The following is a 24,000-nucleotide window of genomic DNA, read 5'->3' as shown; positions in this document are numbered from 1 at the left end:
ATTCAGTTTGAATTGAACGCATTACCAAATTAGTCCGCCTTATTTAATGCATGTTGCCAGACTTTCTAAGATGATGAAACTAATGTTAGCTTAGCAGCTTTATTTCTAGGTGTTGGGCTGTTCAGATCCCATCCCTAGTGTAGATCAGATCAAACTGTGCAACATAGAAAAAGAGTCTTGCTGTGGACTGAAAATCTGCTTAACCCTACGAGGCAAAGGGAAAGAAAAGCTTTCGTATCAAAGGTAAACTGACTAAATTGAAAAGTAAACATGAATGTAGGGGTTTACGGCTGACATCCGGTCTGTATGATTTTCATTTTTTAATAACTAGAATTTTAAAAAGTTATATTTAGATCAAAAAATGTTCAATAGAAATGAATATTGTGCCGCTTTCCTAGAGATGAGATAGTACGTAGTTTACATAGGAAATAATGTATAGAATTACTGACCTAGTCATTATACTTTCAAATTTCAAAGTCCTGTATACTTTTAAGTTGCCTTGTTGCTTTTGTAAAATCATATATGTTGTAATTTTAGCACCTAAAATTACACTTCAGATATTTAACGAGTTATCTTTTAAGTGTTAAGAAGGCAGGCTTTGAAGTATTAATAAAGCAGTAAAGCATTGAGATAAAATCTATCTTACTGTCTCTTAAAATGTTTTTTTAGCCAGTGTTTGAATAGAAAGATCTATTAATTTTCCATGATATTGCTTAACTTTCCCCTAGAACACGCCTGCCAAACTTTACTGGCTATTTGGGTGTGGTGTTTTTTTTGGGATTAGTAATTTCAAATTCTAAGACTTCAGTGTAATTTGGGGACGATTGGGTGGTCAACTTCTGTTAAAATAATTTCAATAAAATCCAATGTAAATTAACAGCATGTTTATTTTGTAGTTTTGATTACTTGCTTTGAAGGCTGTTGTGAAAATGATGGTAGATACTTTGTTTATTATATCAGTTTCAAAGCTGCAGAAACACAAATTTACAGAATGCACCAAGTCCACTGGACAAGCACAAAGCAATGATCAAAGCCGAGTATGAGAGCAAATGTCTTTTTTATTTTATTAATTGATCCATTTGCAGAACTCTGGAAAAAGTTGGTGGGTTCCGTTTTTTATTACACCAGATGAAAAAAACTAGGTTGAGAAATTAGATAAAAATTGGAAAACTCTTATGTATGTGGGTTAATAAAATATTCTGCATATTGCATGTCATATTTTACTATTTTGTTCTAATATGCAAGAAAAGAATTCTAAATAATCAAATGAAGATGAAATTCAATGTTCAGGAAATTCATAACTCTGTTGGCAAAATGAGTAAAGTGAAAAAAGAAGCTAAGTGCTCCAATATAGATTATATGCAGGAACATTTGCTTCTCATTAAAGCTAAAGTACTGTTTGAATTTTGTGTAATCTACTGTAAAGCTGAACCTTATTTACAGTGTTGCCAGGATAGGATGGCATTAAGATTGCTTAGCCAGACTCTTTTATGTTGTGGCTATACGTTTGATCATAGAAATATAAATTTTGTTTTCCATAGGTTTTGCCGTCAGCAGTAAAAAGTAAGAGTTTCTTAGTATTGTTGTTTTCTGCCCCCTCATACAGCCTATACCACTGCATTCCTGCTTCTGTGACTGGCTGGCTGGCATTGAAAAATAAAGGGTAAAAATAAATGAATGCAGGAGGTGTTTTGTCGAGGAAAGCTACAGCTTCCTTTAAATACATCATATGGCCACGGTAGCATAGTGGTTAGCACGACGCTATTACAGCTCGAGGAGTCCGGAGGTCAGTTCCGGGGCTCTCTATAAGCACTTTGTGTGTTCTCCCTGTGTGTGCGTGGATTTCCTCTGGGTGCTCTGGTTTCCTTCCACAGTGCAAAGACCTATCAGTTAGTTGGTCAGTTGGTCATTGTAAATTCTTCTGTGATTAGGCTGGTGTTCAATAGGTGGCGTGGCTTGTTGGGGTGGAAAGGCCTGTTCAGCACTGTATCTCTTACTTATTACAGCAGTATAAGTAAATGTCTGTGCCTATAAATCTGTGAACAAATGCTCAGGCAGTGAGGTTTCATACAATAACTGTCTAATTCTCCCAACTTGTGGGCTGCTGAACAATATCCAGCTGCAAAAGATTCCTGAACTCTGCAGCACTATCTGCCTTGGAGGTAATTTGACTGGCTGTCTGCCTTTGGTTCCTTTCCAAGTGGCTGGAATTGGAGTTCATGACTATTAGAGTTGTCATAATAACCCATCATTACTCAGTGTACAATAAAGTGCAGGAAATGAAGCCAAGAAGTATATTGAAGCAGCCATTGGGTGTGGATTGTATTTTTTGTATATAAGAAGAAGAGGTTGTGTTGAGGAAGGTGAAAGCTCCCTTGCTATCTGGATGTAAGGATGAAAATTGAAGTCAGGAATATTGTTGTTGGGTATAAGTCAGGAAGGTAGTTGGCATTATTACATACATAAATTACATTCTTCTCAAGTGGGAAGAATAGCTTTGATTGTGTTGATTTTTTGCTGAGATCAATTTCTCGCCAAACCATGGTTTGATATTAGGCATTTGAAAGAAGCAGTATTGCCCATGGATTAATAAATGAGAAGGTGAATTAATCCTAACTTGGTTTCAAAAATGATTGGTAATGATAGTAAAAGTAAGAATGTAGTCATTTGACGAGCTCTGGTAGCAAGTAAAGGAATTATGAGGGTGGTACTACAGAGCTGAACTCTTGAAAGACATTTGTGGTGAATGCTATGGTCACCAATGTTGAAGATCACAGAAAGGTCAAAGAATGTAAGAATCATAACAATGTTATATTTCTGTGCGCTCACTTCTTTCGCACATGGGACATTGAAGAAGATGGCAAAGAAGTTTCATAGAAATACAGGTGCTAAACCCAGAAATCAACTGTTTGGGTTAGCCAGTCCATATTATTCCTCCTCAATGTGAACTGCTCCCACAATTGTTACAGATCTAAACTATCCTTCACATTTATTCTTCAATTATTAATTTGGCTCCTCATATTGACAACCCTCTATATTGCATTAATTGTATATTTTTCCTCTCATTATGACCTATAAAGTTCACTTCTGCCTGCAAAGTTGAATGAATGAACTGGGTAGTCTTGCTGCTGTATACTGGGACCTAGTGTAGCTGGATAGTGTTAAATCATCAGCAAGATGGGAGAATTGTATTAACTGGTAAGTAGTTTATTGTTGTCACATGTACAGAGACACAGTGGAAAAGTTTTATTTTGCATGCCATCTGTGGAGATCATTCCAAACTTAAATACATTGAGATAGTACAAAGCGATAAGCAATACCAATACAAAAAATTTCTGCTTTCTCGTATGTTCACAGGCCTGGCCAGAGGAGGCATTAAAGGAGGCTGTAGCTTCTCAGGATAAAGCAATATCCAACCTATACTGTACATATTTATTCAGTTGTTCTGGAAATGCAAGAATTCTTGATTTAATACCTCAATATGCTTGAGATTACTCATCAAGGAAGGCATGATTGTGCAAAAAGGAACATTAAATCTTCAGGACCTTTCAGAACAAGTAAAGGCTAGAGATGGGAGTTTTTCAGGAATGGAAGGGAATGAGGGGAAAATGAGAAACGATGGAAGGCTGGAGGGTGAAAGATGCCACAGCAAAGATGATAATAGACTTAAAAAGATGGGCAGCACACACTGCAGCGGAAATCAGCAGGCCGGGCAGCATCTATGGAAAATAGTAAACAGTCGATGTTTCAGGCTGAGACCCTTCATCAGGACTGGATGTGGTGAAGGTGTAAATAATAGTTCACTGCCGCACTATGGTAATCACCGAAAATTCCTGAACTGCGCATAGAAATCAGTAGTTTTTTGAATTGAAGGATGAGGTCCTGTTCTTTAAACATGTATTACTACTCATTGGAATACCAAAGGAAGGATGGGTTGAGAGGTTAGACAGGCAACAGAAATGATGAATAAGCATTGGGTAATATTCGTAGACTGTACGGAGACATTCTGCACAAAAGATACTCAGTTCACGCTTAGTCTGTTCATGGCAAAAGAGACTGCATTGTGGAAATGATGAACTGCTTCCATTTGTGCAGGGTTCCCTTGGCAACAATTCCAACACAATTGCACCTGGCAATAACTCAGAGAAAGGCATGAATGTTCCTTTTCCCTTACTGCCCGGTTGCTGGATACTACCACTATCAATTAACACAGTGTTGACCTAAAAAAAACAAACTCAAGCTTGCATTGATTGGGATGATTCTTACGTTGAATTATTAATTAAAACACAATTACTTTTCAAGGTCAGCCAAATAGTTTATCACTTTTTGATTAGAATATCTTTAACTTGTAAAATTTATGCTTTTAATCTCAATTATGAAAATCTATTTTCAATTATAATTAGTGTTAGCCTCATAACTGGAACTTTAAATTATTCAAATGTATTGACTTTGATAATTAACTGCTGCTTTCATTTTCCCACCACATGTTCCATATTCTGCTGTCTTGGTATTACACTCATTGAGCTGCTATGTGGTTCTGAAGTTGTCAGATGGCATTGTTCCAGACCTGCTAATTATTTTGGATTTTGGTGTGTGTGTGTGTGTGTGTGTGTGTGTGTGTGTATGTTTCTGATTTGTTCCCTATTCAAGGAGTACAGAAGTCACGTATACACTCAGTGGCCACTTCATTAGGTACCTCCTGTATGTCGGTGCTGTTCTGCTGGTGTAGCTCATCCACTTCAAGGTTCAACGTATTGTGCGTCCAGAGATACTTTTCTGCACACCATTGTTGTAACACACAGTTATCTGAGGTACTGTCACCTTCCTGCCAGCTTGAATCAGTCTGGCCGTTTTCCTCTGACCTCTCTCATTAACAAGCCATTTTTGCCCACAGAACTGCAGCTCACTGGATTTTTTTTTGTTTCTCGCACCATTTTCTGTAAACTCTTGAGACTGTTGTGTGTGAAAATTAGTCGTTTCTGGGATATTCAAACCACCTGTCTGACATCAACAATCATTCCATAGTCAAAGTAATTTAGATCACATTTCTTCCCCATTCTCATGTTTGGTCTGAAGCACAACTGAACCTTTTGACCATGTCTGCATGCTTTCATGCATTGAGTTGGTGCCACATGATTGGCTGATTAGATATTTGCATTTATGAGCAGGTGTACCTAATAAAGTGGCTGCTGGGTATAAATCTAGGCCAATCTGATAATTTAAACACCAAAACTCTAAAATATAGCTACTTACTCCACCTCCACTCCCTACCCACTCACCTTCTCCCTCGCTTGGTCTCAACTATCACCTGCCAGCTTGTACTCCTTACCTCCCCTCACCTCCTCATTCTGACTTCTGTCCCTTCCCTTTCCAATCTCGATGAAAGGTCTTGGCCTAATATCTAAATGATGCCCAACTCGCTAAGTACCTCCAGCTTCTTGTGTGTGATAATCAAGATAACCAGCATCTGCAGAATCTCATGTTTATAGCTTTAACTGTAATCAGTTTTCCCTTTATTTATGCCTTGGCTACAGAAAAGGAAGTGGGTAGAAATTAGGATACTGGCGTCTGCTCTCTCCCCCACAAGCATAAAGTACTGTGCTAAAGTCATAGGTATGTGCCTAAGACTTCTGCACATTTCTGTATTTGTCAATGTGGAGCGGATAGCGAGTTTGTAGATCTGGCGGGAGTGAAGAATGCTGGAGCATCACAGGAGGGGTCTGGGACAGGTGGCAGAGAAACAGGTGATGGGTGGGAGTGACGCGGATGCAGACACTAAGCAAGGTCATTTGATTCCAAACAATTGGTTACTGATCATTGCAGAATGTCTCTCTGGTGCTACCCTCTGCCTTCCCCTTTTCTCAACCATGATTCCCCTCTCCCTGCTCCCTTCCCACTCTCAGTCCACAATAGAGGTACATTTCTGAATCAGGTTCATCATCACTCTCATATGTCATGATTTTTTTTTTGCAGTAGCAGTATAGTGTTATACATAAAATTACTAAGGTACTGTGCAAAAATCTTAGGCTCCCTAACTATATAATAACATTAGAAAGAACCTCAGTGAAATTTAAAGGTCAGGATAGGATTTTAATTTGGCACATTATATTATGAAATGCCTGTGTAGGTCAGCGAGGGCATGGTTATATGATGGACAGATTTTGGTCAAACTGACACTTCTCAAGGATAGATTAAAACGTCGGCTGGGAATGTGTCAAGTGAAGACTAGTTTGTACGGGACAAAGGTGTGTTGAAAGGTTTCATTGACAGAAAAACTGATGTGCAGTGTAAATGGAAACGTATAGATAGAAATCCAGTCTTTGTATTTGTTGAAAGTTCAAATATTAAATTCTGACTCAGAAATTTGGTTTCATGGTTATGACCTCAGTTGTATCACATGGAACTCTGAGATTTTAAGCATTCTATGGAAAAAGGGTGGTGAAAGCCAGAGATCACTGCAGGAGCCGAAGATTGATGGGTCTTGTATCCCATTGGATGCATGGTGAGGAGTCCAAGGGCAAAGAGCAGTTGAGAAATCGGAGAGTGAAGGAATGGAGCTCTGTTTCTTCAGTGTTTGTGTACAATGCCATTTTTTTAGAAGATGATACCTGCTTCGGCTCAATATGTGGAGAGGGAGTTTGAAAGTATTAAAGATGGATGAATGTTAGGGCAGAGCTGTGGTGTGAAGGAAACAGCAGTGGTGATTGTAGATTTCCATTGAGAGGTAGGTCAAAGAGAATATATCAATGGTTCATGCCATTTCATTAGCCTGAGAGCGATGGATGTGAATTCAAGTGGTGAAATGGAAGTTATGGAGCTAAGAGTAAAATGTAGGTACACAAGGCTCTTAAATCATTAGAACAAGAATCTGGAACTAGCAATAATGTTTTTCATCATACAGCTTAAGTTCCATTTCTTCTTGTATTGATCAAAGATAAAGAGAGAGATGATACTGCTTTGTAAAATCTCTAGTGCCCTTTCTTCGGTATGAGCAACAATTGGTTTGGGTTCTGCTATGTTACATTACAAAGTACGTATGTAACAACAAAACACATTGAAAAGAGCAAAAAAAAGTTATACAGAGCCAAAATATATTTATGATAAAGAAATTATGTTTGACCAATCTGTTGAAGATATGACTGCACTGGCTGGAATTCAGAAGAACGAAAGGAGAGGTTATAGAAACACATAAAATTATGAAATGGATAGATACGATAGAGGCAGGAATGTTGTCTCCACTGGTAGGTGAGACTAAAACCAGGGGACATAGTCTCAAGATTCAGGGGAGTAAATTTAGGACAGAGATGAGGACAGAGAGAGATGGGGTGGGAGAGAGAGAGCGCGAGACTATATATGTTCTGTTTCTACCCAGCAGAAGATGTCTGCAACCTGACAAATCCATTCCAGTCGTCTCCGAAACACTTGTTCATATGTACTGGGTCCATAAGTGAAGTGATTGTGACCTGGAGATGACCTAAGTTTGAATTCCTGTGTAGAGTGCATGACAGATTCAGACAGAATGAAGACTTTGAAAATATATATATTCATCTTATTCCTCTACTCAAAATGCACTGCTATTTCACATTATACTGCAGTTGTGAAGTGGAAATGCAGTACTGACTGGAATTATTGCTGCTTCTGGAATTTGTAAATTAAAATTCTGAGCTTTATAAAAGAACCACCAGGCAGTTCATCTTGATTCCATTACTCTAAATGTGACTGTCACACTTGGACCCAGGTGTGTACCAGCAAGCATTTTCTAATTATTTCAAAGGAAAGTTGGAGCCCTCTGATTCATAGATAATAACTTACAATTTCTCATGATCTATTTAACAGTAGAGACGGTATTGCCCTGTTCAAATGGAGCGTGCAAAGAAAAATTTAAGTAAATAGTCATCAAAATATTGAATTTCTGAATTTTTTTTGGAGACAACGGAACTAAAAAATTAGTGATTTTTATTTTTATGTTCCAAAGCCTTGAATGTACAAAGCATTCCAGATATTTGTTGCACAACTGATGATCAGATTGTGAGCTGGGTTCATTAATCAAATACTAATAAGCTTTCAACAGCTTGGTAGATTAAAGGAATTAATATTTTCAGATGATGGCCTTGATTAATTACTTCTCAGTGGAAGTGCGAATTGGACATTTACATTTCTTTGTGTTTATTTTTTAAAAAGCCCTGCTGTTCACACAGCATTTACCTCTTTGTGAAATGTGACAATAAGTAAATATAAAAAAATCAGCGAATGGTTAACAGTGATGGCTGAGGTAAAACAACATGTTATTGACAGAACAATGAAAGCAAATGGCCACTCAACATGCTCCAAATGCCAGTCATGGGGGTGCAGAGAAATTACAAGGGATGAATCTATAGGATAACTTCTAGATAATCTTTTCTGAGCGGAGGGGAGCCCCTGTAAGACATAGACTAACACTCATAGAAGAGGTATATAAAAAAGGTATTTAAATTTAAGTCAGCTCATTTAGAGGCATTAGTAAATGAAGAATCATGCAAAATTTCTCAAGTAAAATGCTTTGTTTGAAATAATTGCTGTGTGAGTCCGACTTGCGCACAGCTGGGCAAGGTATTTTAAAGTTCATAATTAATCTTCTGAATGTCCTACATTTTAATTTAGCTCTTAATTGGAACAAAGGTCCACAGGAAAATAACAGCAGGAATAGGGCTCACAAAGCTGCCTGACCAATCTATCTGAACGTGACCAGCCTTCACCTCAGCTCTCCTGTTCCCATTGCTCCCAATTTCCCACTCGAATAAAAAAATACTTACCTGCTCTTTAAAAACTTCCACTGTTGTCTGCACAGCCTTCCTGCGTAGAGAATTCCTGGGACCCACCACACTGTCTTAAGTAACTTGCCTCTTGTAACTACATCATCTTGTTTGATGTTATCCAGTAAGTTGTTACTTATTGTTAACTTGTTATTGTCGCTGTTGACTTATGTATATTTCAGTCAGTCTCCTCTCATTCTACAACACTCTATAGGAAACAGGTCTGGTATAGCCATTTGTGATGGAAAGCCCTCACTTCCCAGGAATTAGTTTAGCAAATCTCTTCTAGATTGTCTTTAATGCTACTATATCCTTGATTAAGGAAATCGAGACCATCACCTGCTACAGTTGTGATAGTACTACTCTTATTTTCAAATTTCAGTGGCAGCGCTGAAGGCCAATGTATTAATTGCTGCCTAATTACATCTGAACCTTTCTGGGTTTAATCTACAAGATCCCTCTGTATCTCTTAATATAGATAATTGTCTATCATTTGCCTCAACCGACGATGATTCATAACCTCACTCTTTCTCAGTTGAAGACCATTTACCAACCTTCTGCCCACGTATCCAACCATTTATGTCTATTACAGGAGCCATGCATCCGCATTGCATATACTACAGATCCTGGAAATCCAGAGCAACACACACAAAATGCGGAAGGAACTCAGCTGCTCAGGCAGCATCTATGGAAAGGAATAAGCTGTTTATATTTTGGGTTGAGAGCTTTCATCAGGACTGGAAATGAAGGGGTTAGAAAGGGAAGGGAAGATGTACAAATTGGCAGCTGAGGGGGGAAAGTGGGGGGGGTGGAAGAGGGGAGTGAAGCAAGAAGCTGGGCAGAAATTGGTGGAACAGGTAAAGGGCTGAAGAAGAAATCTGAAAGGAAAGGGCAGTGGACAATGGGAGAAAGTGAAGGAGGCGAGGTGCCGGAGGGAGGTGTTGGGCAGGTGAGGTGAAGATAAAGGATCAGAGTAGGGAAAAAAGAGGGGAGGGGTGGGGGGTAAGAAATTACCAGAAACTATAAAAAAATCAATGTTCATGCCTTTGGATCGGAGACTATCCATCCACCACATTCCCATTTCAACTCAACTTCCCATTCCCATTTCAACATTTTGGTCCATGGCCACCTCTATGGCTGTAATATAGCCCTGCTCAGGTTGGAGTAGCAACATGTCATATTCCATCTTAACTCTGAATTTGGGTGTGAGATATTTCCTTAAACTACATGTGGAATTATACCATGCTGCAGTCAATACTGCCTACTTGTACTGTTCATTTGTGGAGGCAGTGCAACCAAGAGTAAGACCATAAGACACAGGAGCAAAATTGGCCCATTTGGCCCATTTTTCCCCTCCTCAGCCCCATTCCCTGGCCTTCTCTCTGTAACCTTTGATACCATGGCCAATCAAGAACTTATCAATCTCTGCCTTACATATACCAAAAGACCTGGCCTCCACAGCCGTCTGTGGTAACAAATTCCACAAATTCACTTTCTGTGTCTAAAGAACTTCCTCTGTATTGCTGTTTTAAATGGACACCCCTCTATCATGAGGCTGTGCCCTCTTGTCCTAGACAGCCCCACCAAGGGAAGCATCCTTTCCACATCTACTTTAGGCTTTTCAACATTTAAAAGGTTTCACTGAGATTCCAATCCCAGCCCGTGCCCCCCCCCATCCTTCTAAATTCCATCGAGTATAGGCCCAGAGCTATGAAACGTTCCTCGTATGATAACCCTTTTATTCCTGGAATTATCCTTGTGAACCTCCACTGAACCCTCTCCAATGTCAGCACATATTTTCTTAGATGAGGAGCCCAAAACTGTTCATAATACAAGGTGAGGGCAGCATAAAAGGAAGTGGTCCCAATACCAACCCTTATGGAACACCACTAGTCACTGGCAGCCAACCAGACAAGAACCTTTTTATTCCCACTCGCTGCCTTCTGCCAAATGGTCAATGCTCTAACCATGTTAGTAACTTTCCTGTAATACCATGTGTTCTTAACTTGGTAAGCAGCATCATGTATAGCACCTTGTCAGGCCTCCTGAATGTCCAAATATACAACATCTACTACATCCCCTTTATCTATCCTAATTGTAATCTCCTCAAATAATTCCAACAGGTTTGTCAGGCAGGATTTTCCCTTAAGGAAACCATGCTGAGTTTGTCTTCTCTTGTCCTGTGTCACCAGGTACTCCATAACCTCATCCTTAACAATTGACTCCAACATCTTCCCAACCACTGAGCTCAGGCTAACTGGTCTATAATTTTCTTTCTGCTGCCTTCCTCCTTTCTTAAAGAGTGGAGTGACATTTGCAACTTTCTAGCACACTGTGCCAGAGTCCAATGATTTTTAAAAGATCATCACTAATGCCTTCACAGTCTCTACCGGATGACTTATGTACCTTAAGGACTTTCAGCTTTTTGACCACCTTCTCCCTTGTAATAGAAACTTCACTTACTTCTCTTCCCTCACACCCTTCAACATCTGGCACACTGTTAGAGTCTTCCACAGCAAAGACTAATGCAAAATATTCGTTTTGTTCATCTGCCATCTTCTTGTGCCCCATTATTATTTCTCTGGCCTCATTTTCTAGCAGTCCTATATCCACTCTCATCTTTCTTTTAATTTTTGAATACATGAAGAAGCTTTTACTATCCACTTTGATGTTGTTTGCTAGCTTGCCTTCATATTTTATATTTTCCCTCTTAATGATTCTTTTAGTTGCTCTCTCTAGGTTTTTGAAGGCTTCCCAATCCTTTATCTTCCTGCTAATTTTTGCTTTGTTGTATGCCCTCTTTTGCTTTGACATTAGCATTGATTTCCCTTGTCAGCCTTGGTTCTACTGTTTTCCCATTTGAGTATTTCTTCACTTTTGGAATACATCTATACTGCATCTTTCTTATTTTCCCAGAAACTCACGCAATTGCTGCCCTGCTGTCATCCCTGCCAGCATCTCTTTCCAGTTTACTTTGGCCAGCTCCTCTCATATCACTGTAATTTCCTTTACACCACTAAAATGCTGCTGTGTTAGACTTCACTTTCTCCCTATCAAATTTCAAGTTGAACTCAATCATATAGTGATCATTGGTTCCTAAGGGTCCTTTTACCTTAAGCTCCCTAATCACCTCGGGTTCATTACACAACACCCGGTCCATTATAGCTGACGTCCTTGCAGGCTCAACGACGAACTGCTCTAAAAAGCCATCTCATAGGCATTCAACAAACTCACTCTCTTGAGATCCATTATCAACCTGATATTCCCATTCAACCTGCATGTTAAAATATCCCATGACTATCATAACATTGCCCTTTTGACACACCTCTTCAATTTCCCATTGTAATCTGTCCCAGCTACTGTTGGGAGGCCTGTACATAAAAACCATCAGGGTTCTTTAACCCTTTCAGTTTCTTAAATCAGCTCACAAAAATTCAACATCTTCGGATCCTATGTCACACCTTTCTACTGATTTGATGTCATTTTTTACCAGTAGAGTCACGCCACCCCTTCTGCCTACCTTCCTATCCCTCCAATACAAAGTGTAACCTTGGGCATTCAGCTCCCAACTATAACTATCCTTCGGCCATGATTCAGTGATGGCCACAACATCATACCTGACAATCGTGCAACAAGATTATCTACCTTATTTCTTATACTCCATGCATTCAGATGTAACACTTTTTGTACGGCATTTACTACCCTTTGTGATCCTGCATCCCCAATGCACTGCTCCTCACCCCGCTGGCTACAGTTCTGTCCTGTCCTCTGCCTGCCCTTCCTGACAATCTAATTGCATGCTAAGGACACATGAGTTGCTTGGATGCCAAAGTTCTCATGGGCTCTTTTTGGGAACTCTCACCTTCAAGGAGATCTTTATATCCCGTGCAGCCTGGCAGTCTGTGTCTTTTTCCTCTGCGTGGCTGGGAGATGAGATGCTGCCGAATGCAGTTGGAGTCATAGCGCACAGAAACTGGTCCTTTGGCCCATCTAGTCTGTGCTACCCTGGACTTCTACCTGTTGCATCTACCTACACCTGGACCATAGCCCTCCATAACTCTCTAATCCATATACCTACCTAAGCTTCTTTAATGCAGCAATTGATCTTCCATCTACCACGTCTGCAGGCAACTCACTCCACACTTACATCATTCTCTGAGTGAAGTAGTTCCCCTTCAGATTTCCCTTAAATATTCCAGCTTTCGTGCTAAACCTATAACCACTAGTTCTAGTCTCACCCAACCTGATGATAGAAATCCTGCACACACATACCCTATTACCCCTTCTACACCCCTCATATTTTTGCATATCTCTAAAAGATCTCTCCTCATTCATTCTTTTATGCTTCAGGGAATCAAGTTCTAACCTATTCAACCTTTCCCTGTAACTAAGGTTCTCAAGCCCTGACAACATCCTTCTGATTTTCTCTGAGTTCTTAATAAAACTCATTGATAGCTTGGTGAGATTGTACAGCAAGCACTGCACTAGATATCTCACTGATGTACACTGGAGGAAGCCCATGGCCAGATGTAGGATATTGATAAGTAATTATTAATCAGTAAATGGCATTGCTGAAAACAGCCTTCATGCTTTGCTGATGACTGAGAATAGTTCGTTTAATTTAGCATAGATCTTTCTAACCAGCTACTTGATCAATCTACCCTTCCCTTCCACACAGCCATCCGTTTCTCTTTCATCCTTGTGTGCTTCCAAAAGTCTCTTAAATGTACCTCCTGTATCTACCTCAATTGCTACCCCAGCAGTGTGCTCCATGCACCAAAAACTCTTTGTGTAAAAAAAATTATAAAATATTGGCCCTCCCCCCATAATTTTCACTACTCACCTTAAAATTATGTCCTCTCCTATTAGAGCATTTTTTGGGTTTAGCACATTTATATTTAGCAAATGACTTCTCAGCCACGAATCTTCAAATCTGAATGTAAATTGTAGATTTAATTTAAATGAACAGTAGGTTCCTGAAAGTCGTGAATCACAGACCAGATGATGCTGATTAAAATTCATTCAGATGTCTGTGCTGTGGATGCAAATCGGGAGCTATGAAGTTTGTGTGTAGTTTCAAAGAAATCATTATAGATACATTGTAAATATGGAACTGTCCTTTGCTGTTTAGCACATAAAAATATTGTTCCCCATGCTAGGCCAGCTGACCTTTTGACCAAAAGAGTCTCCATATAATGCCTGCTGTATCTTGTTTTGCCAGATAAAGAAGCTGCTTCATACCTACCAGTACTTTTTTCCAGTGATTTCATTGACACAACAGGTAGTATGAATATGGTGCTGATGTTTCCCTTGGCTGGGGTATGTAGAATTAGCAATCACTATCTCAGAATAAGCTTTTGACCATTTGGATTAAAATGAGAAGGAAGTTCTCTACCTAGAAGCTAGTGAATCTTGGGAATTCTCAGCTCAAAAGTAACATACAGGCTCAGTTCCCGAGTATATTCAAGTGTGAAGTCATTAAACTTTGGATGTTAAGGAACTCTTGGGATATGCAATGAAGTAAATCCAGGGGAAAGATCAGTCATGATGTTATTGGTTTGTGAAGCAGACATGAGGGGCAAATGGCCGACTCATATTGCTCTGTGTTACGTTATAGATTATATAAGACAGCACTTCAACAGCCCAAGTCTATAGAGATTTGTGTTTGCTACATCTTCAAACTTTTCTCTTCTCTCTCTCTCTCTCTCTCTAGCCATCTAACTCTTCAGGGAATCTATTGATCAAACTCCTTCTCTCAAGAAATGTCTCATCAACCAAGCCAACTTCCTCTTGTCATTTTTTGCATACTTCTGTTGACGTCTACATTACCAAGTAAGTAGAAGGATTAATGATTTTTGTCCAGGGAATTTCACATTGTTTTGACATTTAATTATTGGCATATTTTCTTTTCTTTAATCACATGGGATACATTCCAAGTGTTAGAAGTATATTTGAGTCATATATCAGAAGTGATTTCATAAATCTGCGTCCCTGCTCTAGAAAAAGAAATAAGTCAATATAAAATTAACTTTTTTCAACTCAGCAAATTTGGAAGGGCAATTCTACTATTTTTGAAAGGTTTTTATATTTGATGTTTAGTTTTCTGGTATATTTTCTCCCAAAGGTCAAAAATCAAATGTAAAGCTTGTAGATACTGGAAATCTGAAAAGAGAAAATGCCATAATACTTGGAGGGTCAGGCAGCATCTGTTGAGAGGGAAGTGAGTTCTGGTTTCTTTCATCAGAACTAGGAAGACTTAAAAGCGTACTAACTTGAAGCTCAAGAATCTCAAAGCAATCCTGAAATTCAGCAATTGGTTGTTCCCTCTGCACCATTTTCAGATCATAAGCAACACAGCTACTAGAAACACTTGCATTTAGGGACATGCACAAAGATGAATCGAAAAGAATGTCGGTAAGTTCTGGCTGCATGTAGTCTTGTTCTTGATACAAATCTGCTCAGCCTGGCATCTGTTTAGTTTTTGATCACCTATTCCATGACTAAATGTGGCCTGATTACAGAGCAGCGAATACAATAACAGATACTGAATATCCCCCTGGGTGAGACTCCAACATAATTGCACGCATTGTGACTCCTCTCTGTCTAAAGTTCTCCAACACAAGAACATCTTGCTTTTGCTCAGTCGGTATATAGTCTCACATCCATTCTAAGGCATCTACAGGCTAGATTCATTGGTGGATAATTTTCAAAGAAAACCTGCTTGAATATTTCAACTATCATGACAAGAGCAGCTAAAGCAATGAGATTTGTAAAACACTACTCAAATTAGCATAAAAATGAATTTGCCAGAAGACTTGGGTATGGCAGCAGAAGTAAAGCAAATATCAGACAATATTTCAGGTGGATAACCTTGTATCAATTATGAAACATTAACTCTGTTTACTTCTCTGCTGCTGCCGTCTGCCCTGTTGGGTATTCTCCAGCATTTTCTGATTTTACTTCAGTTTACTAGCATAAAGTTTTTTTAATAACTTTTATTTGAAGTATATGGAGAAACAACAAGATTGTTTGAGAGCGTGCAGGGGGAGGGGAGTAGGGATGAGTGGGGCTGAATTACAGAATGGCAAGGGTAGGATGGGTGAAGAATTACTCAGATTCTGTAGAGAGATAATACGATCCTGCTTTCCATGTGAAGGCCTAAGTCCCCAACTTGCTTTCAGCTGCAGTTTTTGGAAAACGCCGTGATAGTGGACTCCAGATGGGACCAAGAGAGGGAATACAAAGAAGCTGTAATTTTACAACAGTCAATGACGATTTTCTGCATGGAACAAAGGCTAGGTTTTTGAATTGTTCTAGCAGAGTAGAGTAGATGTGGTGTATTTAGACATTCAAAGGTTTTGCCTAAAATTACAGCACGTAGGGTTGGGAGTCCTTAGACTGAAGATTGGTAAAGGGAAGAACACAGTATAGGCAAAAATGGGTAATTTTCAGGTTGAGGAGTTTTGGCCAGCGTCAGCTGTTCACTGTCTAGATTGGGACCAATTGTATTATATTTAAGTTTGCTCATGATCCTGGGTTGCGTTATATGGGAGTTGTGTGAAGATGCAGAGGAGTTTCAAGGTACATAGACAGGCTATCTACAAGGACGAGGCATTTTTTGATAAGGCTCTGCTACTGCACACAATCTGTAGAAAATGGAGTAGATCCCTCCGTAGCAACTTGGGAACTGTCATTATTTCTCGTCACTCAGCTTTTGTAATGGTGGTATTTGCTTTTTATTGGTACAGTCACGTGCTGACAGATAAAGAGCCACAACGTAAGAAACTAGCTATGTAATATTTAGAGATAAAATGATACTTTGCTGAGCATTTGTATTTAGCAATAGAAGTAGGAGAACCTTCACTTGTTAACACCAGTGAATTAGAAGCAGTAGTTACGTATTGTGTCATAACTGCTCTTGGTTCATCATCCTCTGATTGCCCCATTGAACAAATTCCCATCATTCTGTTCCTTTTTTCAGATGGGTCAAGTGGAAATAAACTACGCAAGATGATTCAGAAAAGACATGGTGAGGGGTAATATTTTGGTGTATATTACATACTTTAATTATCACTCTAAGCATTTGTTAGATGGGTCCATTAAAATACTCTTGAAAAAGCAAGAAGAGTTGGATGTCACAATCATTGCCTAAGTTTCTCATTCATCAGCTACATCAAGAAAATCATCAATTTCTTTCATAACTCTGGTAGCAAATCCAATCACAAATCCAAACATTTTCCAAGTGTCTGATAATCTGTGCAAGTGAAAGTTTCTAAAGCTTGTTTAACAAAAGTTTCTGTGAAAGTCATGACCTGTCATTTACCTTATCCTATTTGGAATAGTTTACTCACATAAATGTAGATTTCTAGTCAATGCTGTACAGAGGAATATGTTTACCATGACAACTAAGGATTTTAAGGCTAAGGAACTTCCTATTGTCCCTCCCTTGATGGTTTCATTATTGTGCATGTAACACGCTATACAAAACAGTTCAGCTGGTGCCTCACAGAATGTCAAGATTCAAAAGATTATTTGCCATTTGTCAGTCTACAAGTGTAAAGGATTGTAACTTCATAACGAATGCAGTATAAAAAACACAATAAAACCCAAAATATATACATAAGATCAGCTTATATACATAGACTGATTTTATATACTGTACATAAGGGATGCTAGGTACTGGAGGATCTGTAGATAAGGTAACTTTGACAGGAAATGATAAAGTAGTGGTGGTGGGATGGATTAATTGGTGGAGGTGTTAATCAATCCTGATTCTTTTACCATGATACTAATTTGTCCTTTTTATGTGTTCTAATATTACTAAGTGAAGTACATAATTTTATTTTGTAACTGCTACTTGACAAACTAGATACAATACTGTGAAAAGAGGCTAATTAGCTAATTGTGCATCATTATCATATACACATAACAATGCAGTTTTAAGTGTGGTCACTATTGTCTGTTGAATTCATTCTTATTAAAAAGGTGGATGGAAGAAACTCATTAGTTCATAACTGCAAATTAACGATCTAGCCCAGGAATGAAGTATTCATTGTAGAGATACATAAATGAGCAGGATAATATGGACTATTAAATACCGAAAAATGGCATAGTCTGGTATGGACGTGTCATAGATTGTCGGCAGTCAACTGGATTGGGAAATGTTTTCCTGATTAGTTATGACTAGAACTAGAATTATAACTAAACAACTCTCAATCTTATGCATGTTTTTGTAAAAGACTCAATGAGACAGATTTTACTTCTGGCTGCTGCTTACTAAATGCAACAAAGCATTCCTCACTCAGATACTTGCCCATATTATTTTCTTTTGAGCTAGATGTTTCTCTTATCCAATTACTAAATATGAAACATTGGACATCAGAAATTGTTGGCAAATTTACAGTCATAGTGACTACTTGCATTTTCAAATAACATTTGATGAAGTGCCATTTTAAAATTCAGTAGGTCATATATTAATAAGGACAACTTTCAGAAAGCAGCGAGTCAGGACAAATGTTGACCCTCTGACGGAAGGTGTTGTACCTCTGGAATTCTCCCCCACAGAGGGTTCTGGAGGTTAGATCTTTGGGAGTATTTAAAGAGGAAGTGGATGAATTGTTGGATTATTGTCTCTGTAAAGTCGATGGCTTAATCATTGAGTATATTCAAGGCAGAGTTTAGATTAAAATTATTCCTACATTTATGGTGTCTAGTATGGTAGTGTAGTGAGTAGTGCTTGTCATTCTCACTTACAGCTTCCAGCACTGGCTAGCAGTCTTGTGAAAAGGAGAGCTGAATGTGTAAGTCTCTCCCTGCCAGTATGTAGCCTCTCCAATAGCAAGCCTCATGAAGTGCCTTCTCACTGGCGATACACAGAAGCTCAACTCCTTTTGGACTCAGGCTGAGTACGGGTAGGATGTCTGGCCCATGCACACATAGCACGCAATCTTGATGAGTAGGCATCCCAGAATCTCCATATCTTCTGCCCAGGCTTGGGATGATGATCATCACCACCCATTGTCCTTCGAGACAGATGGATGCTAGCCATGGGGAACAGGCAGGAAATTGGAGCTGAAGCCAAGGCAAGATCTGCTCCAAACTTATTCAGTGCTACAATAGGATTTAGGGGCCAGATAATAAGACTCCTGTTCTCATGTTAGTCCTTTCACTATGATTATCACATATCTAGGCTCCATGTATTTCCACTTATTGTACAAGTGGAACATTTATAGAACTGGTACATCATAGCCACAAAGTGTCTTATTAATTATTTAAGTTCTATGTTATAAAGCACTATGAAAATACAGGCACTTACTAAGTTGTTTAAAATATTTTCACTGTTTTTAGCTTTAGAGAAATTGTCTGCTTCGGTTTCTGAATCAAAAGCTAATGAGTTTTTGAATAGTCTGAAACGTTCCAAACGGCACCTTTGGGATAGATCTCGCGACGATGTTCAGCAATGGTATCAGCAGTTCATTGACATGGGATTTTCTGAAGCTGTGAGTAACTTCCCCAATTCTCAAACATCTACTTAATATTTAGGTTTACTGGCAGCAATTTTCTCCCTTATCACTTCTGCCCTGAAGATGTTAACTGCTTTGGAGGAGTGTGTGAGTTGGACAAAGCAGAGTGGTTGAGTGAAGAAATGCAGGTACATAAATGTCCTGAATCTGTTGTTGAAAGAGAGGGCTAGGACTTAAAAGTACAAATTGGAGGCCGATGATAAACAGGGAAAAAGATAAAGCTTAGGTTCGAAATAGAAACCCAAATTAAATGAAAGCATCTTGGTGAAGATTTTAATTCAGTAAGAGTTTCAAAAGTACCCTGACAGATTATGTTTATAGACAACGATTTTTTTTTTCTAAAAATGTTGGTAGTAAAGCATTGGTTGAAAGAAGTGAACAATGAGATCTTTCTAGGATTGGAGGACTGAGTTATTAGAGGAGTTTTGATAGGCTGAGTCTGATTGCTCTGGAGTGCAGGAGGCTGAGAGGTGACATGTTGAGGTGTATAAAGTTATATGAGAAGCATAAATAGGGTAGGCAATCACTGCTTTCGGGTATCAAAAATTATAGCACAGAGGTTTAGGTGAGAGGAAGGTAGTTTAGCGGAAGGCTGAGTGATAAGTTTTTCAGAGTAGTTGGTATCTAGAATGAGCTGCCAGACAAGGTCATAGGAAGGACTAGTAACAGAATTTAAGATTCATTGACAGGTAGTTGAGTGAGGAAGGCATTAAGAGATATGGAATTAACTATTATAGGTTGGTACGCTGGTCGGCGTGGGACAACTCAACTCTTCAAATAATACGGCTGCAGGGCAGACACAAGAGCAGATACCTACTAATGTGTGTTACTGGCCACAAAACCCCCTACGTTATCCTCACTTAATGAGGATGCAGTGTTTAACCTGCAGAATCCAGAGGTTTGGCTTAAGGAATGGCAGGGCTTCCACTACCACCAAGAAAGCTCTATCCCTGACACTTTTAACATCCAGAAAAGTCCTGGTGCAGGGTCTCAACACAGATTCCTTCCCTACTCCCCACAGCCTATTTTCTTGGCTCCAGATTTTAAGCTGATGCCTTAGAGTCAGAGGCTTGGGTTGTAACCTGACGCTAGATATTGCCTGTGGGTAGACTGTACATTTACCAAGATTGTGTGGGTTTCCCTCAGATGCTCCAGATTCCACCCAAATCACAAACAAATGTGAGTTGGTAAGTTAATTGATCACTGTAAATTGCCCCTCAAGTTTAGGTAGGACTTGGGGTTAGTTTGATGAGAATAAAAGGAGAAATAAAAATGGGATTAAGCATGGGATTATTACAATAGGTCATTGATAGTTTGCTCAGACTTTGTGGATGAAGCAGCCTGTTTTCATGCTGGTATCTTTAAGACTAAGGCAAGTTGAAAATAGTAATAGCTCAGAAGTTACCGGAAAGGATCAATTTATTTTTAAAATAATTTTGCAGGCATTTGAAGAAGCTGTTGCATATTGGAAGAATGTATACCAAGGTGGCACTCATGACGACTACCATCGCTACTACAACCACTACCATTATGATGGGAATTCTCCATTTGGCCCCTATTATGCGCATTCCATGCGGCATGGGGCTGATGTTAATTATGATGATTAAAGCAACAAAGTATAGTCCATAAATATTAGTGATTAACCTTTCACCTATTGGCGTAAAGTATATAATCATCTTTTTGAATATTATTGACTCATTTACAAGGTTTAGATTTTGTGTTAGGTTTACCAAGAATTACAAATGTAAATTGTTTCTGACAACCTAATGCTTTTTCTGTTATATTTTGATCACCTTGAATTAATTTCTTACATGCTGAAAATTGAATGTCAATATTTTGGTATGTAACTAAGGATCACATAATTATAGAAGTTTTTAAATGGATGTTGGACTAACTCTTTCATGTCTTTTACTAAAATGGCATTTTCTGATTAAAGCAGTGAGATAAATAATGTTCTTACTGATTTTCTATGCAGTGAAATCATACCAATGAGAGTTTATAAAGATAGTCACTGGGTTACACAAGGAGCTATGGGGGAAAGTAACCAAAGGCATCACAAGCCGTAGGTTATACAGTAAGAAAGGTAAATGGAAAGTGAAGGGAAGGAAAGGGGGCAGCATGATAGCGTAGTGGTTAACACAATGCTTTACAGTACCAGTGACCTGAATTCAATTTCTGCCTGTAAGGAGTTTGTAAGTTCTCCCCATGACCAAGTCGGTTTTGTCTCACAGACCAGATGTACCAGTTGGTGGGTTAATTGGTCATTGTTAATTGCTCCATGATTAGGCTAGGATTAAATCAGGAGGACTGCTAGGTGGCGTGATTCAAAGGGCCTATTCTGTACTGTATCTCAATAAAAAAAAATTCTGTGGCTAAGGACAGTTCCAATGCCATTTTCAAATTCACTGATAGTATTGGTAGATGACTCACAGATGGCGAAGTTGGCTTCCTGGAGGTGTCACAACCTTTCATTCAATGTTGGCAAAACTGAAGAGTCGATTGACTTCAGAAGGTGAGGAAGGGTAAATATGTGGCAGTCTACATTTGGGAGGGGGTGGAATTGACAGTGCAGTCAACAGTTTTTAAATTCCTGGGCATTAACATTATCAGAGGATCTGTCCTGGCCCAGCAAGTAGATGCAATTATAAGGAAAGTGCTTCTTAGGAGGTTAAGGTTTGGCTTGTCTCTGAACACTCTAACAAAGTATTCTAATTGCACCTTGAGCTAGTAAGTGCAATTTGAATATGCAGGAACATAAGCTGCTGCAGTGATACTGGGTAAATGGAATTGGTTTAAGTCAAGTCTGAAGTAAAGCCAGCTGTACAGTCATCATGAATTGTGATTATAGAACTTTTTGATGAAAGGAAGCACCGCACTCTTATTATTGAGAAAAACTGTTTATTACCCTCCTCCCAATTTCAATCTAATATTAAATGTTAACAGACTCATGACAATATTAAGTTCCTTCTATTGACCTTGGTCCACCTGTATTATTTACAACCTTTTGTTCAGGATCCCTTCGACAATGGGAATGCCCTTTCTCTAATCACACTGCTCCATACTCCTACATATACAGTATGTATCTAATATACAACTCTGAATTTCAAAAATTTTAGAACTCTGTTGCATTTTGCAGAAATTTGCGAGAGGAGCTAATTCTTGATGTTGGCAATATGATATATCTCTGCAGAGGACAAAGAGGAGATTTGAAGAGTGAGAAGAGACAGCCTGAAACAGACTCACAAACAAGAGAAAAGCTAGCTGCAGATGCTGGAAATGTGAGCAACACACACAAAATGCTGGAGGAACTCAGCAAGCTGGGCAGCATCAATGGAAAAAAAGTACAGTTGACATTTTGGGCTGAAACTTCTCGACAGGACTGCAGAAAAAATGCTGAGCAGATCTGAAAGGTTGTGGGGGTGGGGGGGAGAAGGGAGAAACACCAGATAATAGGTGAAACTTGTAGGGGGAGGAATGAAGCAAAGAGCGAGGAAGTGGATTGGTGAAAGAGACAGAAGGCCATGGAAGAAAAAAAGGGTGGTGGGAGGAGCACCAAAGGGAAGCGATGGGCAGGCAAGGAGATAACATGAGAGGGACAAGGGGATGGGAAATAGTGAAGGAATGGGGGAGGCATTACTGGAAGTTTGAGAAATCAAGGCTCATCAGGTTGGAGGCTATCCAAAAGGAATACAAGGTGTTGTTTCTCCAACCCATGTGTGGCCTCATCACAACAGTGGAGGAGGCCATGGATGGGCATATTGGAATGGGAAGTGGAATTAAAATGGGTGGCCACTGGGAGATCCCGCTTGTTCTGGCAGATGGAACATAGATACTCAGTGAAGCAGTCTCCCAATCTACGTTAGGTCTCACCAATATACAGGAGGCCACACCGGAGCACTGAACATAGTACATAATCCCAAACAGACTTGCAGGTGAAGTGTCACCTCACCCGTAAGGACTGTTTGGAGCTCTGAATGGTAGTGAGGGAGCCATAGCACTTGTTCCGCTTGTAAGGATAAGTGCCCTGAGGAAGATCAGTGGGGAGGGACGAATAGACTAGGGAGCTGTGTATGGGAGCAATCGCTGTGGAAAGCATAAAGTGGGGGGTGGGGGGGGGAAGAGGGTGGGAAAGATGTGTTTGATGGTGGAATCCAGTTGGAGGTAGCGTAAGTTTCGGAGAATTATGTGCTGTACACTAAGGCTGGTAGGGTGGTAGGTGAAGACAAGACGAACCCTATCCCTGGTAGGGCGGTGGGAGGATGGGATAAGAACAGACATGTGAAATGGAAGAGATGCTGTTGAGGGCAGCATTGATGGTGGAGGAAGGGAAGCCCCTTTGTTTGAAAAAGGAGGACATCTCCTGCATTCTAGAATGAAAAGCCTCATCCTGAGAGCAGATGCAGTGGAGATAAAGGAATTGAAAGAAGGGAATGGCGCTTTTAAAAGTAGCAGGGTAAGACAGATATAGTCCAGGTAGATGTGAGAGTCCTTTGGTTTATAATAGACATTGGTGGATAAGCTGTCTCCAGAAATAGAGACAGTGAAATCAAGAAAGGGGAGTATTGGAAATGGACCAGGTGAATTTGAGGGTAGGGTGGAAGTTGGGAGGCAAAGTGGATGAAATCGATGAGTTCAGGCAGACGGTGCATAGAAGCAGCACCAATGCAGTTTTTGATGTACACACA

General features: G+C 39.5%; 1 protein-coding gene across 1 annotated transcript; it reads left to right on the top strand.

The window, feature by feature from the left end:
• Nucleotides 1–24,000, top strand: LOC132391332 (augurin-like). Its single transcript, XM_059964375.1, has 5 exons — nucleotides 1–243; nucleotides 14,506–14,624; nucleotides 16,774–16,821; nucleotides 19,140–19,291; nucleotides 20,758–24,000. Exons 2-5 carry the CDS (start codon nucleotides 14,555–14,557, stop codon nucleotides 20,920–20,922), a joined length of 435 nt encoding a protein of 144 aa, XP_059820358.1. The 5' UTR covers nucleotides 1–243; nucleotides 14,506–14,554; the 3' UTR covers nucleotides 20,923–24,000.

This window comes from Hypanus sabinus, chromosome 3 (assembly GCF_030144855.1).
Source record: "Hypanus sabinus isolate sHypSab1 chromosome 3, sHypSab1.hap1, whole genome shotgun sequence".
Taxonomy (NCBI): domain Eukaryota; kingdom Metazoa; phylum Chordata; class Chondrichthyes; order Myliobatiformes; family Dasyatidae; genus Hypanus; species Hypanus sabinus.
The sequence above is the reverse complement of the archived record's forward strand: the minus strand, read 5'-3'. Positions and strand labels throughout refer to the sequence as shown.

What these genes read in the sequence shown, in the direction of transcription:
- LOC132391332 (XM_059964375.1), top strand. Translation starts at nt 14,555, where the DNA reads ATGTCTCATCAACCAAGCCAACTTCCTCTTGTCATTTTTTGCATACTT. An exon ending in GATGATTCAGAAAAGACATG is followed by an intron (nt 16,822 to 19,139) that starts GTGAGGGGTAAT and finishes CACTGTTTTTAG; the next exon opens with CTTTAGAGAAATTGTCTGCT. An exon ending in ACATGGGATTTTCTGAAGCT is followed by an intron (nt 19,292 to 20,757) that starts GTGAGTAACTTC and finishes ATAATTTTGCAG; the next exon opens with GCATTTGAAGAAGCTGTTGC.